The following is a 17,030-nucleotide window of genomic DNA, read 5'->3' as shown; positions in this document are numbered from 1 at the left end:
GCTGAACAAGCCCAACTCTCTCAGCCTGTCCTCGTACGGGAGCTGCTCCAGCCCTCGGACCATCCCTGTAGCCTCCTCTGGGCCCGCTCCCACAGCTCCATCTCCTTCTTACGCTGAGGATCCCAGCACCGGCCACAGCGCTGCAGACGAGGTCTCCCAAGAGGAGCGGGGTGGGGGCAGGATCCCCTCCCTCGCCCTGCTGCCCACGCTCCCCTCGGTGCAGCCCCGGACACGTTTCCCTCCGGGCTGCGAGCGCTCCCTGCGGCTCAGGCCGAGCTGCTCACCGAGCGGCCCCCGAGCCCTTCACCCCCTCACAGCGCCCCCCGCCCCGCGCCGGCACCGGGCAGCGCCCCGACCCGGGGACAGCGCCTCGCACTTGGCTGTAGCCCTCCGTGCTCCGGCCAGGCCCCGCGGCCAGCGGGACTCCCGCTCCCATCCCATTCCTATCCCGCTTCCCCGGCCCCGCTCCCGGTGCGCCCCGCCCAGGAAGCGCCCTTTGCCCGCGGAGCAGGAAGTGGCGGGAGCGCTGCAGGTAGGCTCGGCTCGGCTCGGCTCGGCTCGGCTCGGCTCGGCTCGGCTCGGCTCGGCTCGGCGCAGCTGGGCTGGGCTGGGCTCGGCTCGGCTCGGCTCGGCGCCGCGCGGCTCGGCGCGGCTCAGCGCGGCGCGGCTCGCCGTGGCGCGGCTCGCCGTGTCTCCGTGCCTCCCGCCGTGGGGACCCGGGTTCGGGGCGGCGGTCGGACCGCTCTGGGAGCCTCTGTGTGTGCTTGGCTCGGGGAGGGGGCCCCTGGCACACCCCGGCCCCGGAGCTGTGGAACCAGAGTCTCCGGGCTGGAAACCACCTTTGAGATCATCAAGCCCAGTCGTGACTGTCCCTGCTGAATCACATCCCTAAACACTTCATCTACCCATCTTTTAAGCACCTCCAGTGATGGTGACTCCACCACCTCCCTGGGCAGCTCTTCCAGTGCTTGATAACCCTTTCAGTGAAGAAATTTTTCCTAATGTCCAAATGGAACCTCCCCTGGCGCAGCTTGAGGCCATTCCCTCTCATCTGACATCCCTGTCTGCATGAATCCCTTACCTGCGGTTCCCCCGCTCACCCCTTTCCACCTGTCACAGAGCAGATGTCTGTCCGTGCCCATGACCGCGGTTGCAGGAGGCTGGAGCCCTGCCGCTGTGGAAAGTCCTTGTTCCCACTGGCCGCAAGGTGCTTGTTCACCCTGCACACCTCGCCCGCGGGTGCTCTGGCAGCACAGTCCACGGTGCCGTTCCTGTTCTGCCTCCCAGGTCTGTCTTATGGCTTCCCTGGAACCCCAAGCTGGACAGGAGGGCAGTCACTGGCATGTGCTATAGCTCATGAACAAGTCTGATGGGACAGGGAAGGGGATTCTCATCATGCCCAAGACAAGGCCGATATCATAGAACCGTGGAATGGTTTGGGTTGAAAGGGACCTTAAAGATGATCCAGTTCCAATCCCCTGCCATGGACAGGGACACCTACCTCCCGCTGGATCAGGTTGATCAGAGCCCCATTCAACTTGGCCTTGAACACCTCCAGGGATGGGGCAGCCACAGCTTCCCCGGGCAACCTGTGCCAGCACCTCACCGCCCTCATAGGAAAAAAATTTCTTCCTAATGTCTAATCTAAATCTCCCCTCTTTCAGCTTAAAACTGTTCCACTTCATCCTATCCCTGCACTCCCTAGTAAAGAGCCCCTCCCCTTATGCAGCTGCATAATTAGCTTTTTTTTATTTGTGATAAAAAATGTCTTCACCTTGATTTTACTGCAAGCTTTACCCATCCCAAATAATAACTGGGGAGTAGAAGATATTGAACGCCACCTTCTGAATTGCAGGTTTGTGCTGTTGTGCCTGGCGTGACCCTGCAGAGAGCGCTTTAGGCTCTGACAGCACTTGAGGAGCAGACTGCAGGATCCCAAGGAGCACCAGAAGCTGAAACCATGGCGTTCTGCGCTACGACGAGTCCCACAGCCTCCACAGCCTGGTACAGCCACAGGAGGAACACAGAGTTGAGTGGTCAGAAGAGAAAATAAGTAGCTGTATGCAAATAGCTAAGGTAAAGAGCATAAATTGTAGGACCAGGCTACAAAATCTATATATGCTATCACAATACTAAAGCCACAGCCCTAGGAACAGTATGGTGTGTTTACAGAGCCGCTGCTGGAGGTCGAAATTAGATACCCTTCATATCTTGTTTTAGTAAAGCTGTGGATACCATATACAGTAACCCCACACACCCACACACAGATGTTGTTTGAGTTTCATTTTCTTCACTCTATTCTTCATTCAAGCAATAAGCCAAGTACGCCCAAGGATATGCTCCTGCCAGTCACAGATGAAATCCCTGAAGGAACGTTTCCTCTGTTGATGAGTTTTGTCCCATCCTTTCACAGAAATATGACTTGTCTTTGTGGGAGAGGAAGAAACGCTTCTTTCTCCAGACTAGCCTGTTAATTGTGTAAAGCCTGTCTGCTTTCTGCTAAGCTGCCACAGCAAATCTGAGCGTGGCAGCAACATGTCGATGGCAACCTAAGCTAGGATATTTTCACAGGGTCTGCTTGCTTAGATGTTTCCGTGGAGGGTGATTGTTGGACATTTGTCAGATGCTGGTACCGCCTCTGAAATGCTGAAGGATTTGCTCCTCCAGAGTTCCTGTTTGTTGACAGCTTTCAGAGACAAAAACAGTGCTGTTTGCGGTTAGCTGCCTGGGGGAAAGGTCTGTGTGTGCACAGGGTTTTGACTCCTCCTGCTCTAGAGTGGGGGTGGGCCATCTGGTACATATTGCAGCATACAAATAGCTTGGGCGGCTTGTACAGCCAAACTGTTGCAGCAGAAATTCTCGGTAGCGCCGAAGCCCTGAGAGTTGTAGGGTTGCAGAAAGCAACCTCCCTTCATATATCATCTTGGAGCTGCTGGAAATGATCCATTTGCAGAGGTGGTCCGCTTCAGCGTTCAGCAGATATTTAAAGTAGGAACTTAGATTATTAACTTCCAAAGCTACTTTTTTTTTTTTTTGATAAGGCTTCTTTTTTGCTTATCTGATTGTTTTTTTCTTTGCAGTTTCACAGTTTGAGATTGCAGTCTTTCTCTTTCGCTTGCTCCCTTTCTTTCTGTCCAGCTTTGCCACCTAGGGTCAAAGACTTCAAGACTGGTAGTTATATAATCTGAGGTCCAGTTATATAATCTGAAACTGAGGTCCAAAGCTGTTCCCTTCAGCCTTGATTCTGACATTATCTAATCCCTTATTACCCGTTGCCTGCCATCAAATAGCTGTCAGTGGTGGATAAAGCAGTCCAGGACTAGGCACCCATCTTTTTACAGTGTTTGCACCGGAGCCCATCTGTCTAGTTAGTCAATTCCATCTGGAGCTAGAGTGGTTGTCCAGAGGTACTGAGTGTCCAGAGAGACTGGCAGCTTGAAGCAGAGCTCAGGGAGTGTATCTCTTGAGTGATGCAAACTAGTATTATGTTAACTATAAAGATTAAAATAGGAGAAAAAAGTAATGTCTTAAATGCTTTAAAAATATTCCCATATGTGATCTCAGCTTTAGCTGTGATGCATGTCCACTTCTGGTCCTAGATTCATCCACGTGGTATCCTTTCCCTGCCATCTTTGATTCTTACTCTTCCAAATAAAGTGGGATTTTCCTTACCATTGTATCTTCTCTGTTCTTCTGCACTTCTTTATGCAGCCACTGCTAATGCCTATGCCTGCCCTCTTGATGCTAACTGCTGTTCTGTACTGTTTAACTGAGTTTAGTCTTAAAATAGTAAATACCGAAGGAAAAATTCTTGATATTGATGCTGATTGTGTTTGTAAGGGCACACTGCCCAGCAGTTGCATTCGTGGCAGTTGTTGGAGCTCAGCGGGAAGGCGAGGATGGGAACTACCAGAATCCAACTGCAGTAGATAAGGCATCAAAATGCCTGTTTTTCAGGTTTTCGCTGCCTCAGCCTGAGAGTCTCAGAGGAGAAAGAAGAGATGAGGTAACAAGTAAGAAAATCGGGTTCTGGTGAGTAGAGAATCATTTTTCCATTTAAAGTAATCATAGGGGAGTAATTAGTCTTGTGGCTGTCATTATTAAAGAAATGTAAATATAGCTGAGTTTTGCTGTTTGCTTATCTATGATTGCTGTCAACCAGTTCTGAGTCCAGCACGTCTGGTGTATGTCCTAGTGGATATTGCTTATCAGAGGAGGGACAACCTTGAATTGCCTTTAAGGAAAGAAAAGGTATCTGACACCAGATACTTCAGTAGTTATCAGGATGTCCATAAATGCTTGTTCAGTTGATTGTATCCTCTTATGCGACGCTCTGCTTGTTCCCCATATTCAGCGGGGGGACATACGACAAGCTTTTGCTGAATTCAATTAAGATTACTTTTGCTTGCTTTTGTAAGAAGGATTCCTGATTGCTGAACCTGACGTAATTGCCCGCATGGACCAAGGAGAAGAACAAGATCATGAGGCTTTGGAGGAGACACACATGGGTGAGGAATAAGCTAGATAAGTGCAGGGGTAACAGAGGGTAAACAAAATGCTCTTTGAGCAGCCTCAGTGCTGTTTAAGCCACCTTATTCCACGCAGCTTATATTGAGACCTGCTCCTCCCTACTCAGGGTAGGCAGAGAGCCTGCCTTTGTCAGCCTGCTGTTAAGAGTATGTATAAGACTGAATATTAAGAAAACAAAACGTGAAGATTTCTAAGGGGCAAGGAAACACCTGTAGCATTGCCCTTGGCTCTGCTTTTCATGGCACATCTGCCTTGTGTCACATGAGGACACCGTACAGCCTCTCTCACAGCTAGGTTTCCATTTCCTCCCAGTCTTCCCTTTAGTTCTTCTCCTACATGGTGCAGACCAGGCTCCCTTGGAGAACAGCTTGCTCATTCTGCGCTGTGCCACTTCCCACCAGGAATCACAATTGGAGCTGTACTTTTTTTCCAGGTGGTGAGCTTGGTCCCCTTCCACATTACCTTGCAAGCGCAGATCTGCAGGACGTGTTTGCAGCAGGTTCCAGAGGAGGAGAGGGACAGTTTGGGGACAGCCATGGAAGTCAGCATGGTTTCCCAGAGGCACAGCAAGGTGACTATGAGGAGGAAGAGGAGGCTAAGCTGCCTTGCTCTGGTATCAGCCTGGTGAAAAGACAGGAGAGAAGGATGGCAGCAGCCTCTCGACGAGCCCCTCGTGCAGAGCGACCGACTATCTGCTCCGAGTGTGGCAAGGGTTTCAGTCGGAGCATCCACCTCATCCAGCACCAGCGAATGCACACTGGGGAGCGCCCGTTCCTTTGCGGGGAGTGTGGCAAGGGCTTCAGCCAGAGCTCCCATCTCATCCAGCACCGGCGGGTCCACACAGGCCAGAAACCCTACACCTGTGTTGAGTGCGGGAAGAGCTTCAGCCAGAGCTCCAACCTCCTCAAGCACCAGCGCATCCACACGGGGCTCAAACCCTATGTGTGCAGCGAGTGTGGGAAGATCTTCAGCGACAGCTCCACCTGCATCAAACACCAGCGCATGCACACAGGCGAGCGGCCCTACAAGTGCCCAGCCTGCGGGAAAAGCTTTAGCCAACACTCCCACCTCCTTCAGCACCAGCGAGCCCACGACGGCATCCGGCCTTACGCCTGTGGGCAGTGTGGCAAGTGTTTTGGGCAGAGCTCTGACCTCATCAACCACGCTCGTACCCACACTGGCGAGAAGCCTTACAAATGCAGCCAGTGCGGCCGAGGCTTTAGCGGTAACTCCAACCTCATCAAGCACACGCGCATTCACACAGGGGAACAGCCGTACCACTGCTCCCAGTGTGGGGAAAGCTTTCGGTTCCAGCCCCAGCTGGTGCGCCACCAGAAGCATCATACAGGGTAGGTGGCGAAGAGAAGGATGCCACGCGACAACAGATACCTGGTGCTGGGAAGACCTACAGCTGCTCCCTGGATATCTAATATGAGGCGTGAATTCTAGGAGAGGGAGCCCTCAGAGCCTGTCCCCTTTTCTTCTGGGTAAATCTGTTCGTGAGCACTGCCTAGACACTCGAGCAAAATGGGAGGCTGCTGCCAAGCAAACTAGTGCATGTTCACTGCAGTGCAATGGTCCTGAACCCCTCTTTTGGGGATGGCGAAAAGATAGGTGCTTACAGTATGGTACATTCAAGGCCAGAGAGGCGAACATAGAGATGCTCCAAGGATCAGTGCCTTTTTCCGTTATTTCTAGTGGGGGGTGATTTTTATTTAAGTGAAAACCAGCTAAAATCTGTACCTGTTTTCTGTACAAGCTGCCTGGGTTTTCCCCCATGGTAAGGCCACAGTCTGGGATGATCACTCCCCTTGGAATCCACATCTCCCAGTTGCCGATATTCTTGGTCTTGTGTTGACATCTTATTTATTTTAAAACCCCACAAGACTGTGCTGAGTGCCTCAGTGTATGTGTTGTGGGCCCAGATGATGTTCTGTTGGGACTTGTTCTGTGGAGCAATATTTATGCTGGGTTGCATGGTCGTTAAACTGACTGTTCCACAAATTACAGTGCTGCTTGACAGCTTAGTCTTCAGCAGCAATTAAGTAAATCAACATCCTAATAGGTATTTCTCTCGGATTCTTGTTTAGCTGCTTTTGTGGGTGGCACTTTATGAATGCTTTTATAAGACTTCTAAAAGTATTTAGGATGACTTTTTAAATTTTGAATTGTGATCTTTTAATTGTCAGTTGATGAACAGAAATAGGATGTTTGAAAAATAAGCTACGTCAAACTTTGGTTTTGTATTAAATGTTAAACATTTTTTCTTGCATTAAACTCTTTAACTTAAATGCTGTGATTTTGAGTTGTTAATGATTACAAAGAGGTAATTATGACACTGACTTCTAGCATTTCTGTGATATTTTTGCCAGCGGTTTTGACATTTTTAATAATGACTTTCCAAGGAAAATGGGGGAGGCAAGATTCTGAGAAAGCAGAAGGAATTGACCTCTGATCGTCATAATTTTGAGGAGAATACTACAACTGGGAGGCTGTCCTTAAAAGGAGTTCTAGTTCAGGCGACCGCTTGGTACGGGGGAGGAGAGAACTGGCAGTAATAACAAAGATGTTAATATCTCTAGCATGGGAGAACTCCTTGTAATGAACGTGGCAGTGTATACTGAAATGCCTGTTCCACCCACGGAGCCAAACAGGGGAAGAAATCACAGTGTGCTTCAGGCAAGAAAATGAAGTGATCAAATCTGTTGTACTGTAGAATTTTTATTTTCAGCACCACTTAAAGGCCTAATGCTGCCAACGAGCTTTGGTAGAGAGGTAAGCTCCCTAACGGAAGATATCACTAAGGGCAAAGAGAACGCCCAGCATGAAGAGCACAGGATTCTGAGAGAACAAGCAAGCTGTGAGCAGTAGCAGTGTGACTGGAATTACAGGCTGAGTAATGCGGATGCGTCTATACCTCCTTTAGCCACCATTTGCTATCACAGAGGGCACAGCTTCATGATCCACGGGCAGTAGATCTGGTTTAAGACATTTAGTCTCATGCTACTCCCAGTTTCCCCCACAGAGCCTGAATTAATGTAGCTGTGCTTGATTAACTGTTCCCGTGGCTGTGCCCTAAGTCAGATCCATAAGAAGATCCACGGTTTTTAAATGACAGACTTCAGAGAGAGTTCATTTTAAACTGCATTAGTCCAGTCTAAACTATGGCCTCACAAGCAGTAGGGGACATCCCACTGAGAGAGGGGCTTGCTGCCAGAGGAGGACCGGTGGGCCAAAAAGGAGATAAGTAATGTGGCCACAATTGCTGTTTGCTCCCAAGAAAGCCTGGCACACTTCCTTCCTAGTTCCTGCATTACCCCAGCCCCATCAGGAAGACGCATACGCCCATTGCTACAGTATGATGGAAACTACAATTCAGTTCTGTGCTTCCCTTGCTGCACATGGTGTTACCAAAATATGTGTTTATTCTGAATGGTACATCTCCCCCATAAAGTGGCTGATAACATGTCTTGCCCCAGAGTTAATGTATCAGCCTATCGTGTTCATTTGTGGAAGGAGCAAAGCGATGTGATGAGCAGAACGGTTACATCTACACGGTAAGAGCTGCTCGGGGGGACAGAAGCCAAGTGATATTAGCCCAGGTGATCTTCTGAAAATGCCAGGTTGTCTTATAGCTGGACATGGCCCAGGCTGTGTGTTTGGGTGGACTTGTGTCCTAGTGTTCTACACGTGTAGCTCTTGTGGGGTGCCCTAGAGAACAGCTGTGTTCAACTGGTGGTCCTTCAGGAGCAATCAGTCGCTGGGTGTGGAATACTGCAAACAATTTTACTGCAGAATATAGCATAGAAGCACACTAATACCTTATGCAGAGCAGACCATCAGGGACTGATCACCCAGGTTCACTCCCAAGGGCCGTATTACACACTTCTGTAGAGGTAACCTAAGTATACTAATCAGCTAAGTAAGAGGATCAATATTTATGCAGCATTTCTCAGTTGCCTCTGTTGCCACTTGATGTGTTGATGCACACCAGTGTGTTCTTCATTTTGCTCCTGTGCTTGAATTTAGTGCTTATCCACAGGCAGCTGTTTCCTTTCCCTCCTCCAGGCTCTCAGTATCAGCTGCTTCACAATCACCGGTGTCCTCCTTCATTAGCTTAAACAGTTTGTCCAATATTTTGGCCATGGATTCTTTCTGGTTTTCCCATTAATTGGAACAAATTTAATCATTAATTCAGTGTAATTTAGAGGTTCAAACAGGAGCTCAGTTAAGCTTAGCTACAAGAGCTGCTGTTTAATTGATTTCCCTGCAAGTAAAGTTGAGCTTTTCAGAGAAGTGCATGGATTTCTGGTAGCCCCAGCAAGACTTGGATGCTTCCCACTTTTCCCACAAGCTCAGTAACTCCAGGTTCATCGATACGATGAGGGAAGCTGGAACACTTAGGAATTGTTTCAGCTACCTTGTGACATCTATGCTTAATTAAGAAGTGTCTCTCATCAGGATGACAGGCTGTCCACGGAGGCCTTTTGATTAGAGAGCGGTGCTGCAGTAAGTTTCCTCTCACAGCTATTTAGAAGAACCAGCCTAACTTGCATCTTACTGAAACTGGGGAGTAAAATTTTCCACTCAGTAACCATACTGACCTGAACAGAAGGCAGTCTCAGTTCTCTCTTCTCAGAAGTGAAGACGAAAATCACTATGAATAAATATATATTTCTATTTAAAAAAACAAACCAACAAACAAAACCCATTTCTCTCCTCCGGTGATACCTTAGGCTTCAAGTCTGCCACCCACACAAGTTCTGTCACGCTAAGGCCTGTTTGTGCATGGGACCAAGTGTCTTTCCTCTTGGTCTTGGCAGCTCCGTTCAGCAAAGATGCAGGTTCCAAGTTGCATCAGTTGGTTCTGGCTGCTGGAGGGTGCACATTGGTGATGCATATTGGCTGCACTGGGATGTGTGCAGACTGTGGGGTTTTGCTAGTTTGAGTAGTTTTACTTTTTCAGAAATCCTGAGCACTTGACTGTGCTCATAGTTTCACCTCAGGGTGCTGGGGCTCTGAATTTTAAAGACAAACGTTCCAGGTACCAGCTCACACATCCTTTCTGCATGCACTAACAGTAGTAGCCAAGCAGATACAGAGAGTTTTGTAGGACGTGCATTTTAGGCAGGTATTCCTCAAACTTTAACTGTGTAGACTTGTCCTTCAAAGCCTAAGATTGCCAAAAACTTGAAAGAGAAACCCAGGAAGAGCTTATATAGCTAAGACAGTCTTTGTTTTCATAACCTTGCCCTTCCTGTTGAATCTTACTGATCAGAAGGTGAAAGAGGGGGTTTTGGTTCCCCTTGTTGGGGATGCTGATGGGAGGCTGCTGAAAGCAGCAGGGCTGCTCCCTACAGGGAGACACGGAGCCTACAGCCGACAGCAGCAAGCCACACTGGTAGCTGGGCTATGCCCTCCCCAGCAGGGCAGTCCCACAGTGCCAGAGCCCCCCTGGCAGTTCTTATTTGGCTGATTTGCTTTAATCCATAGTTAACTGTACATCCTCCCATCAGAGATCTATTTACATGGACCACAAGTGTGTTTTCTGTGATCCTATGTAGATTTAGTGATGACAAATAGATGCAGTGGTCCTTAGGTAGGACACAGAAGTGTATCTGTAAGAGGTGAAGATTGTAGCTCTTTATGACATGGTTTTACCTCTTCTCCACCTTACTGGACATTACAGTCCTTGCCAAAATTTGTAGTTCCAAGGCAAGCAGGATTGTAGCCTGTAGAAACACACATTCTGGCTTTGCCAGGAAGCAGGGAACTTTGAGAGATTAAATAAATTAATCATTTAGCAGGCTCTTGAGTGCAAAATGCATCCCCTTGGAGCTCAGACTCTCACTACCCCGAAGTACCTATTCAGAGGCAATTGTGCTGACTAATCTGTTGCTTGAAGAGAAGATGTGATAACATGAAAGTCACCAGCACCTGCTCCAGAGAGGCTGATAGGAACAAATTTGAGATATAACCAGAAAGGAATGCTTTCACAGTGAGGATTAATTGAAGGCACTACATCTCCTGTAATAAGTGGTCCTTTTTGCTGGCTCATTTCTCTAATTCAGAAATGGCTCTGAATCACAAACCTCTATCTACAGCCAAAAGCTCTGGACCAACAGGGTCTTGACATGGAAGACCCTTACCTGTATGCAGGGTAACCAGAAGTTACTGCAGGAGCAGTAGTGGTACCTCTGGCTTCTACCTTGCTAGTGTAAACATTTCCCCAGCCAGAAGTGACTTCCCATGGAGCTGGGTGACGTCTCAGTATTTTTATTAGTGGGAAGAAGCGTTATGAGTAGCGGCTGAGGGAACTGGGGTTGTTTAGATTAGAGAAGAGGAGGCTGAAGAGAGACCTTATCACTGCCTACAACTCCCTGAGAGGAGGTTGTAGAGAGGTGGGTGCTGGTCTCTTCTAGCAGATAACAAGTGAGAGGGTGAAAGGAAATGGCCTTAAGTCACCTGGGTAGGTTTAGATTGGATATTAGAAAAATTTCTTTACTGAAAGAGTGGCAAAGCATTGGAACAGGCTGCCCGGGGAAGTGGTGGTGTCACTGTCTCTGGAGGCATTGAAAAACCATGTAGATACGGCACTTTGGGACACAGTATAGTAGACACGGTGGTGTTGGCCTGGTGGTTTGACTTGGTGATCTTAAAGGTCTTTTCCAGCCTTAATGATTCTATGATTCTATTGCTGCATCTTCCTCATCCCCATTTGTCTTCAAGGTATGGTCACCTTTCCTTCTTCCTGCGGGTTTGGAGATTTCTTCACCGGGGGAGGGCAATGGCGAGGGAAGGAGGAGGAATAAAAAGGTCCAAAGAAACACCAAGCCCCTTCAGCACATGGAGGAAAAAAAGGGTTTAAAGACTATTTTCAGAGGCAAGTGTTAAGCTTAGAGATCTTTAATGCTACAAAGCCCAGTCGATCAGTGTTTCACAGAACAGCTGGGTTGGAAGTGATTCAAAGGATGGAGTTTCCAACCCCCCTTGCTTTCTAACACTCCTCACTGAAGTGGGAGGCTAAGTGCAGTTGGGTAAGGATTCTGAGATAATAACTGGATAACAACTGGATAGTTGTTATTAAGCAGGAATTCCTTTATTTGCAGCGCTGGGTGCGTGGGGGATTGCTCCTCCAAAAACACACACACCAAGCGAGAAAACTGTGTGTCTTTTACATTACAGATCTATGCATATTAATTTCCTGAAAAGGTATTACATATTCATTTTTTTTTTCAATGAGTCACTAACATACCTTCACGGCTTGTTTGCACATGCAGTTAATCTTTCTGGTGGTTGAGGACACCCCTAGGGTCAAAGAATGAAGGCTCAAAGTCTTCCTTGTTGATAAACTTTCAACCTTAAGGAGGATGCAGCCCAAACTTTGAGAAAAACGATCCTTTTCTGCTGGCAGAGCAGAATGGCTTCCCTGCTTCCTTATCTTATCTTGAAGGATGCCTGTTCCTTGCACAATGGGTCACCCTTTAGAAAAAAATTTCTCAAGGCACATACCACCATGGGATATACAAGCTTAGGCCATTCTACTGATCAATCCACAAGCTTAAACATTTGCCATTTATCAGAAGGGACCTCTGGAGATCACCTGGCTGCTAAAGCAGGTTCGCCTACAGCAGGTTGCACAGGAACATGTCCAGGTGGGTTTTTTAGTATCTCCAGAGAAGCAGACTCCACAACCTCCCTGGGCTGCCCGTTTCAATGCTTTGTCCCTCTAGATGTAAAGAAGCTTTTCTACATGTTCAAGTGGAACTCCCTGCGCTTCCCCTCAGTTCTGTGCTCCAAGCAGAGTGGGCATGTCCAAGGAAGGAGCTTGCTTACCTGGGCGTTTTGGGCCAGAGGCCACGGCTGTTGTTATAGTTCAGTGCAAATGCAAGGATTAAGCCCGCATTAAGATTATGGAAGACATTATTCTAGAAGCCATCAAAAAACACCTGAAAACCTGCACAGTCCTTGGTCCCAGCCAGCACTGGTTCATAAGGGGAAGGTCCTGCCTAGCAAACTTAATTTCTTTCTATGACAAGGTCACCCATCCGGGCGACCAAGAGAAGCCAGCTGATGTGATCTGTCTGGATTTCAGTGAAGCCTTCGATCCTGGCTTTCACAGTCTCCTCCTATTTATCCAGCCAGATAAACACAGAATGCAATGGGTGAGGAATTGCCTGAAGGGTCGGGCTCAAAGGGTCACAGTGAATGAGGCTGCATCAGGCTGGAGCAGTGGGTCTCCACAGGGATCCATCGTAGGACCAGTACTTTTAATGTCTTCATAAATTCATGAACCTGGATGCAGGACTCAAAGTGACTAAGTTTGTGGATAGCATGAAACTGGGAGAGGCTGTTGACACTCTTAAGGGCAAAGAGGCCCTGCAGATGGATCTATACAGATTGGAGAGCTGGGCAATCACCAATCGCATGAAGATTAACGAGGGCAAGTGTCAGTTTTGCACCTGAGATACAACAACCCTGGCTATCTATATAGACCGGGGAGTGAGAGGCTGGAGGGCAGCCCCGTGGAAAGGGATCTGGGGGTTCTGGTTGAGGGCAAGTTGAACATGAGCCGGCAGTGAGCCCTGGCAGCCAAGAGGGCAAACGCATCCTGGGGTACCTCAAGAACAGCATTGCTGGCCGGTCGAGAGATTTGACTGTCCCGCTTTACTCCACGTTGGTGTGGCCTCACCTTGAGTATTTTATGCAGTTTTGGGTACTACACTATAAAACAGATATCAGGCTACTGGAGAGTGACCACAGGAGGACCACAAAGGTGGTGAAGGATTTAGAGGGGAAGTCCAATTAAGAGCAGCTAAAGTCACTTGCTCTGTTCAGCCTGGAGAAAAGGGACTAAGGGGCGTCCTCATCACATTTTACTGCTTCCTCACAAGGGGAGGAAAAGGAGCAGTTGCTGATCTCTTCTCTCTGGCAACCAATGATATGTCCCAAGGGAATGGCAGGAAGATGCACCAGGGGAGGTTTAGGTTGGACAGTAGGCAAAGGTTCTTCACCCAGAGGGCGATGGAGCACTGGAACAGCTCCCCAGGGAAGCAGTCACAGCACCAAGCCTGACAATACTCAAGAAGCATTTGTTCAACGCCCTCAGACACGTGGTGTGAATGTTGGGGTTGTCCTGTGCAGGGACAGGAGTTGGACTCGATGATTCTTGTGGGTCACTTCCAGCTCCGCACATTCTATGATTGTTAATGCTTGTGTCTGGATCCATATTTTCCAAGGCTACAAACCTGTGGCATTTGTTCAGTGCAGAGCCAGGAAATTCAAATGGTGTTGTGATGCAGCCCAGCATTGAGGAGAGGTTTCTGGAACGGGTCTGAGCTCTCTGAGGCTTGACCAGCATTGCCCTAGGAAACAGGTGGGCCTGGGCTGCTTCCCTTTCCACCGGGACCAAACTGAAGAGCCAAGAAATGACGTCTTGCTGGGAAATAGAGACCAGAGCTGGAAGCTGCATGCACTTCTTTTGCAGCTGGCTGCTGATAACACCTACCAGATATGGATCTGAACATGTAAATGCTGCTTAGATTACATCTGCAAACAGTGTGATAGTCCACATCCATTATTTATAACATGGAGACAGGATCTAAATGAGGTTACTTGTTTATGAGAGACAAAAACCATCAGTCTGGAGTACTTCAGACATTAGCACAAAGGGGTTACGCTGCCAAAAGGAAAGAACGTGCCTGTGGGCAGGAGATAGTTTCCCAATAAAATCCACAGAGGGGGTTAGTTTTTAGGTCTGCAAAGCCAGGGGAGAGTTTCTCCACTTCTGTGAAGTAGTGTGGCTCCATGGGGTACTTGTAGGGGTTTCTTGTATGAAAGGAAGCTGGGCAGAATGTGTCTGTATGTGTTATCTTGTGAGTTAGGGATGAAATTTATGAATGGATCTGTGGCTCAACTGGAAAATGTTTGGTTTGTCATCCATTAATCAGAAAAAAGGGGTTGAAAAATGCTCATGTAAACTGCTAATTTCTTAGCAAACCGTGGGCAAATTGTTTGCCTGCAGGATAATAAAAAGGCAGATTGGCAGTAGCTTTTCCTGCTTTTATTCTCCATGGTGACAACTCAAAAGCAACAACTTTGAAACTGCAGGCATGGCAAATGCATAATGCTTTGTAACTGGGGATGAGGATGTATCCCAAAAAGCTATTAGAGTGTTGTTTTTTCATTATACAGAGTATTATTATGTCCTTCTACACCCCCTCGTTTGAAAACAGGCTCACTACAGGAGAGGACAATCTAAGTAAAATAAGGAGTAAAGAAAGCCACTCTCTGCATTGTGGGAGGCAAATGGCTGTTCTAGGTGAGTAACAGCTGCAAAAAAAGAGAACAACCCAGATTATTGATTAACAGCAAGTGGGCTATAGCCCTCGACTGGGGCTTTCAAAAGAGTCTAGGAAAAGCCAGCAGGAGCAGGCACCTAGCTCCCAGCCGAGTCTCTGCACTGTGTAGCTTGTACAAACAGAACTAAAGGTGAGTCTGTTGGGATGCAGGATGGGGACAGCATTGCTGCTCTGCAGACTGTCTGCCTGGGACAGGGGTTCAAAAGAGGCTCCTTTCACCTCTGGGCACAGAGGGCATGTTGTTCTCAGAGCACTAGTAGAGGCTTTGCAGAAAAAAAAAATACGTTTTTCTATATAAAGTGAGCAAGTGTGGTGGAAAGCCAGCACCAGGCATTAGAGATTAAAACCTTGCCATTTAATTGAATTTTGCTTTTAAAATGAGCTTGTGAACTTCTAATCTATATTTTTAATCCTAAACGTAACTAATAGCATCTTGGATTCCCATTTGCTTTCCGTGACTCATGAAATGCTGCTTTTCTCTGCCACTGCTCTGCCAAGGACAATGTAAGCTGAATGTGTTTACTCCTGTTGTTTTGCACTTCAGAGCTGACTGCAGCTGCCCTGGGGTTGAAAACAATACTTCCTCGTTTTGAAATTATGTTCAGCTTTAATTTTTAAAATGCTCCCAGTAACATCCCTGCGTGGGCTTGAGAGAATTTCTGGAGGGCTTGGAGTTTTGCTTTGTGTATTCTGTAATTTTTGCTTTTATAGGGGTAAAAATGTCTTTTTACAAAATGTCACTCACTCTACATCTAAATTGACAGGAACCCCTAGGCACAACGCCGTAGGTTAACTGGAAATAGCCAAGGAAAGCAGAGAGGGTCAGAAAGGGATTAGAAGCATGACAAAAACGACAGGGAGAAAGGGAGAGGAGGTGAAGGTTTCTCCTGGCCAAGCTCCCCCTCCTCGTGCAGGCAGGGACGAATGTCAAAAAGCAGTTATGAAGGTCACAAGAGGGTTCATAGGGGAATCATGGCAGATTCATTCCTTTAGTGTTAGCTAACTTTGTTCTTGAGATTTTTCTGTTTCTAATGCTGGTAAACCACCTGGCATTTTGAAGATGACATCAAAATGATAGCTGCCCTGTCACTTTATGTAATGAATCTCTTTTCTGATCCCCCAGGCAATGAGAAAAGGCCTTTAGGAGCCCCAGGTGACAACAAGGGTGGTTTCGGCTCTACAGCTGTTGTGGAAAGCACCTATGGCCAGCATATAGCCCAATGGAGATGCCGTACTGCAGAGATTTATGGAGTCACAGAGTCAGAGCTGCACTACCTGGCTTATGCCAAAGATCTCTTTTCTCCTGGACCCAGACAAGAAATGAGCTAAAGCCCCATTAGCTTCTCTTTTCACATGTCCCAAACCCTGTACTTAGTGACACAGAACAGATCCTCACCCATATCTTCACGTGACAGCTCCCTGGAGAAAAAGGAAGATAGCTCCAAGCAGTTTCTCAGCAAAACAGTCTCTATGACATTAAAATTATTTTCAGAATAGCCCAGGCACAATAAACACTGTGGTGTTGTCTTTATGTACCTGTAAAATTCTGTGGTGAAAGTTTGACTTCACAGAATTATAGAATAGTTTGGGTTGGAAGGGACCTAGAAGATCATTTATATGGGTATAAACTGGAGAAGGGCAGATTTAGACTAGACAGAAGGAAGAATTCCTTCACTATGAGAGTGGTGAGGTACAGGTTGCCCAGGGAAGTTGTGGAGGTGTTCAAGGCCAGGTTGGATGGGGCTTTGAGCAACCTGATCTAGTGGGAGGTGTCCCTGCCCATGGCAGGGGGGTCGGAACTGGATGATCTTTAAGGTCCCTTCCAACACAAACTATTTTATAATTCTACGATTATCCAGTTCCAACTCCCTTCTAAACTGTTTGTGATTGCTCTTTCTCAGGGATTTATACTCGTATGCCCTGGAGCATCTCTTCAGAGAAGCCACTTTGGGAGGGACCTCAGGTCAAAAAGATATAGTCCTTTTCAAGTATATGGAAAGTTAGAAGTTACCTTTCTCAAGATAACCTGAAACTACAGGAGCAGGCCAGCAACTTGACCAAACAAAGATTTTTTTGTGCCACGTCAAAAGACTGTTACTGGAGGAAGCTGGGCACAGCTCAGTGGCAGCATCCACGTGT

The 17,030-nt window shown here is 47.7% G+C and overlaps 1 protein-coding gene across 7 annotated transcripts; it reads left to right on the top strand.

The window, feature by feature from the left end:
* The first annotated feature begins 456 nt into the window (after window positions 1-456).
* On the top strand, window positions 457-6,746 carry LOC138727279 (zinc finger protein 3-like). Of its 7 annotated transcripts, XM_069869607.1 has the most exons (5): window positions 457-532; window positions 1,856-2,076; window positions 3,958-4,032; window positions 4,419-4,508; window positions 4,964-6,746. In XM_069869607.1, exons 4-5 carry the CDS (start codon window positions 4,457-4,459, stop codon window positions 5,881-5,883), a joined length of 972 nt encoding a protein of 323 aa, XP_069725708.1. In that variant the 5' UTR covers window positions 457-532; window positions 1,856-2,076; window positions 3,958-4,032; window positions 4,419-4,456; the 3' UTR covers window positions 5,884-6,746. The 7 variants fall into 7 exon arrangements, with proteins under 7 accessions (XP_069725708.1, XP_069725718.1, XP_069725698.1 ...); XM_069869617.1 differs by lacking the exon at window positions 3,958-4,032 and having other exon boundaries at window positions 4,422-4,508; XM_069869597.1 differs by lacking the exon at window positions 3,958-4,032.
* The last annotated feature ends 10,284 nt before the right edge of the window (window positions 6,747-17,030 follow it).

The sequence above is a fragment of the Phaenicophaeus curvirostris genome, chromosome 1 (assembly GCF_032191515.1).
Source record: "Phaenicophaeus curvirostris isolate KB17595 chromosome 1, BPBGC_Pcur_1.0, whole genome shotgun sequence".
NCBI classification, from domain to species: domain Eukaryota; kingdom Metazoa; phylum Chordata; class Aves; order Cuculiformes; family Cuculidae; genus Phaenicophaeus; species Phaenicophaeus curvirostris.
This window is presented reverse-complemented; position numbering and strand designations above follow the sequence as displayed.

Coding starts and splice junctions, on each gene's coding strand:
- LOC138727279 (XM_069869617.1), top strand. CDS start 4,457: ATGGACCAAGGAGAAGAACAAGATCATGAGGCTTTGGAGGAGACACAC. Junction 4,509..4,963: donor TTTGGAGGAGACACACATGG/GTGAGGAATAAG, acceptor CTTTTTTTCCAG/GTGGTGAGCTTGGTCCCCTT.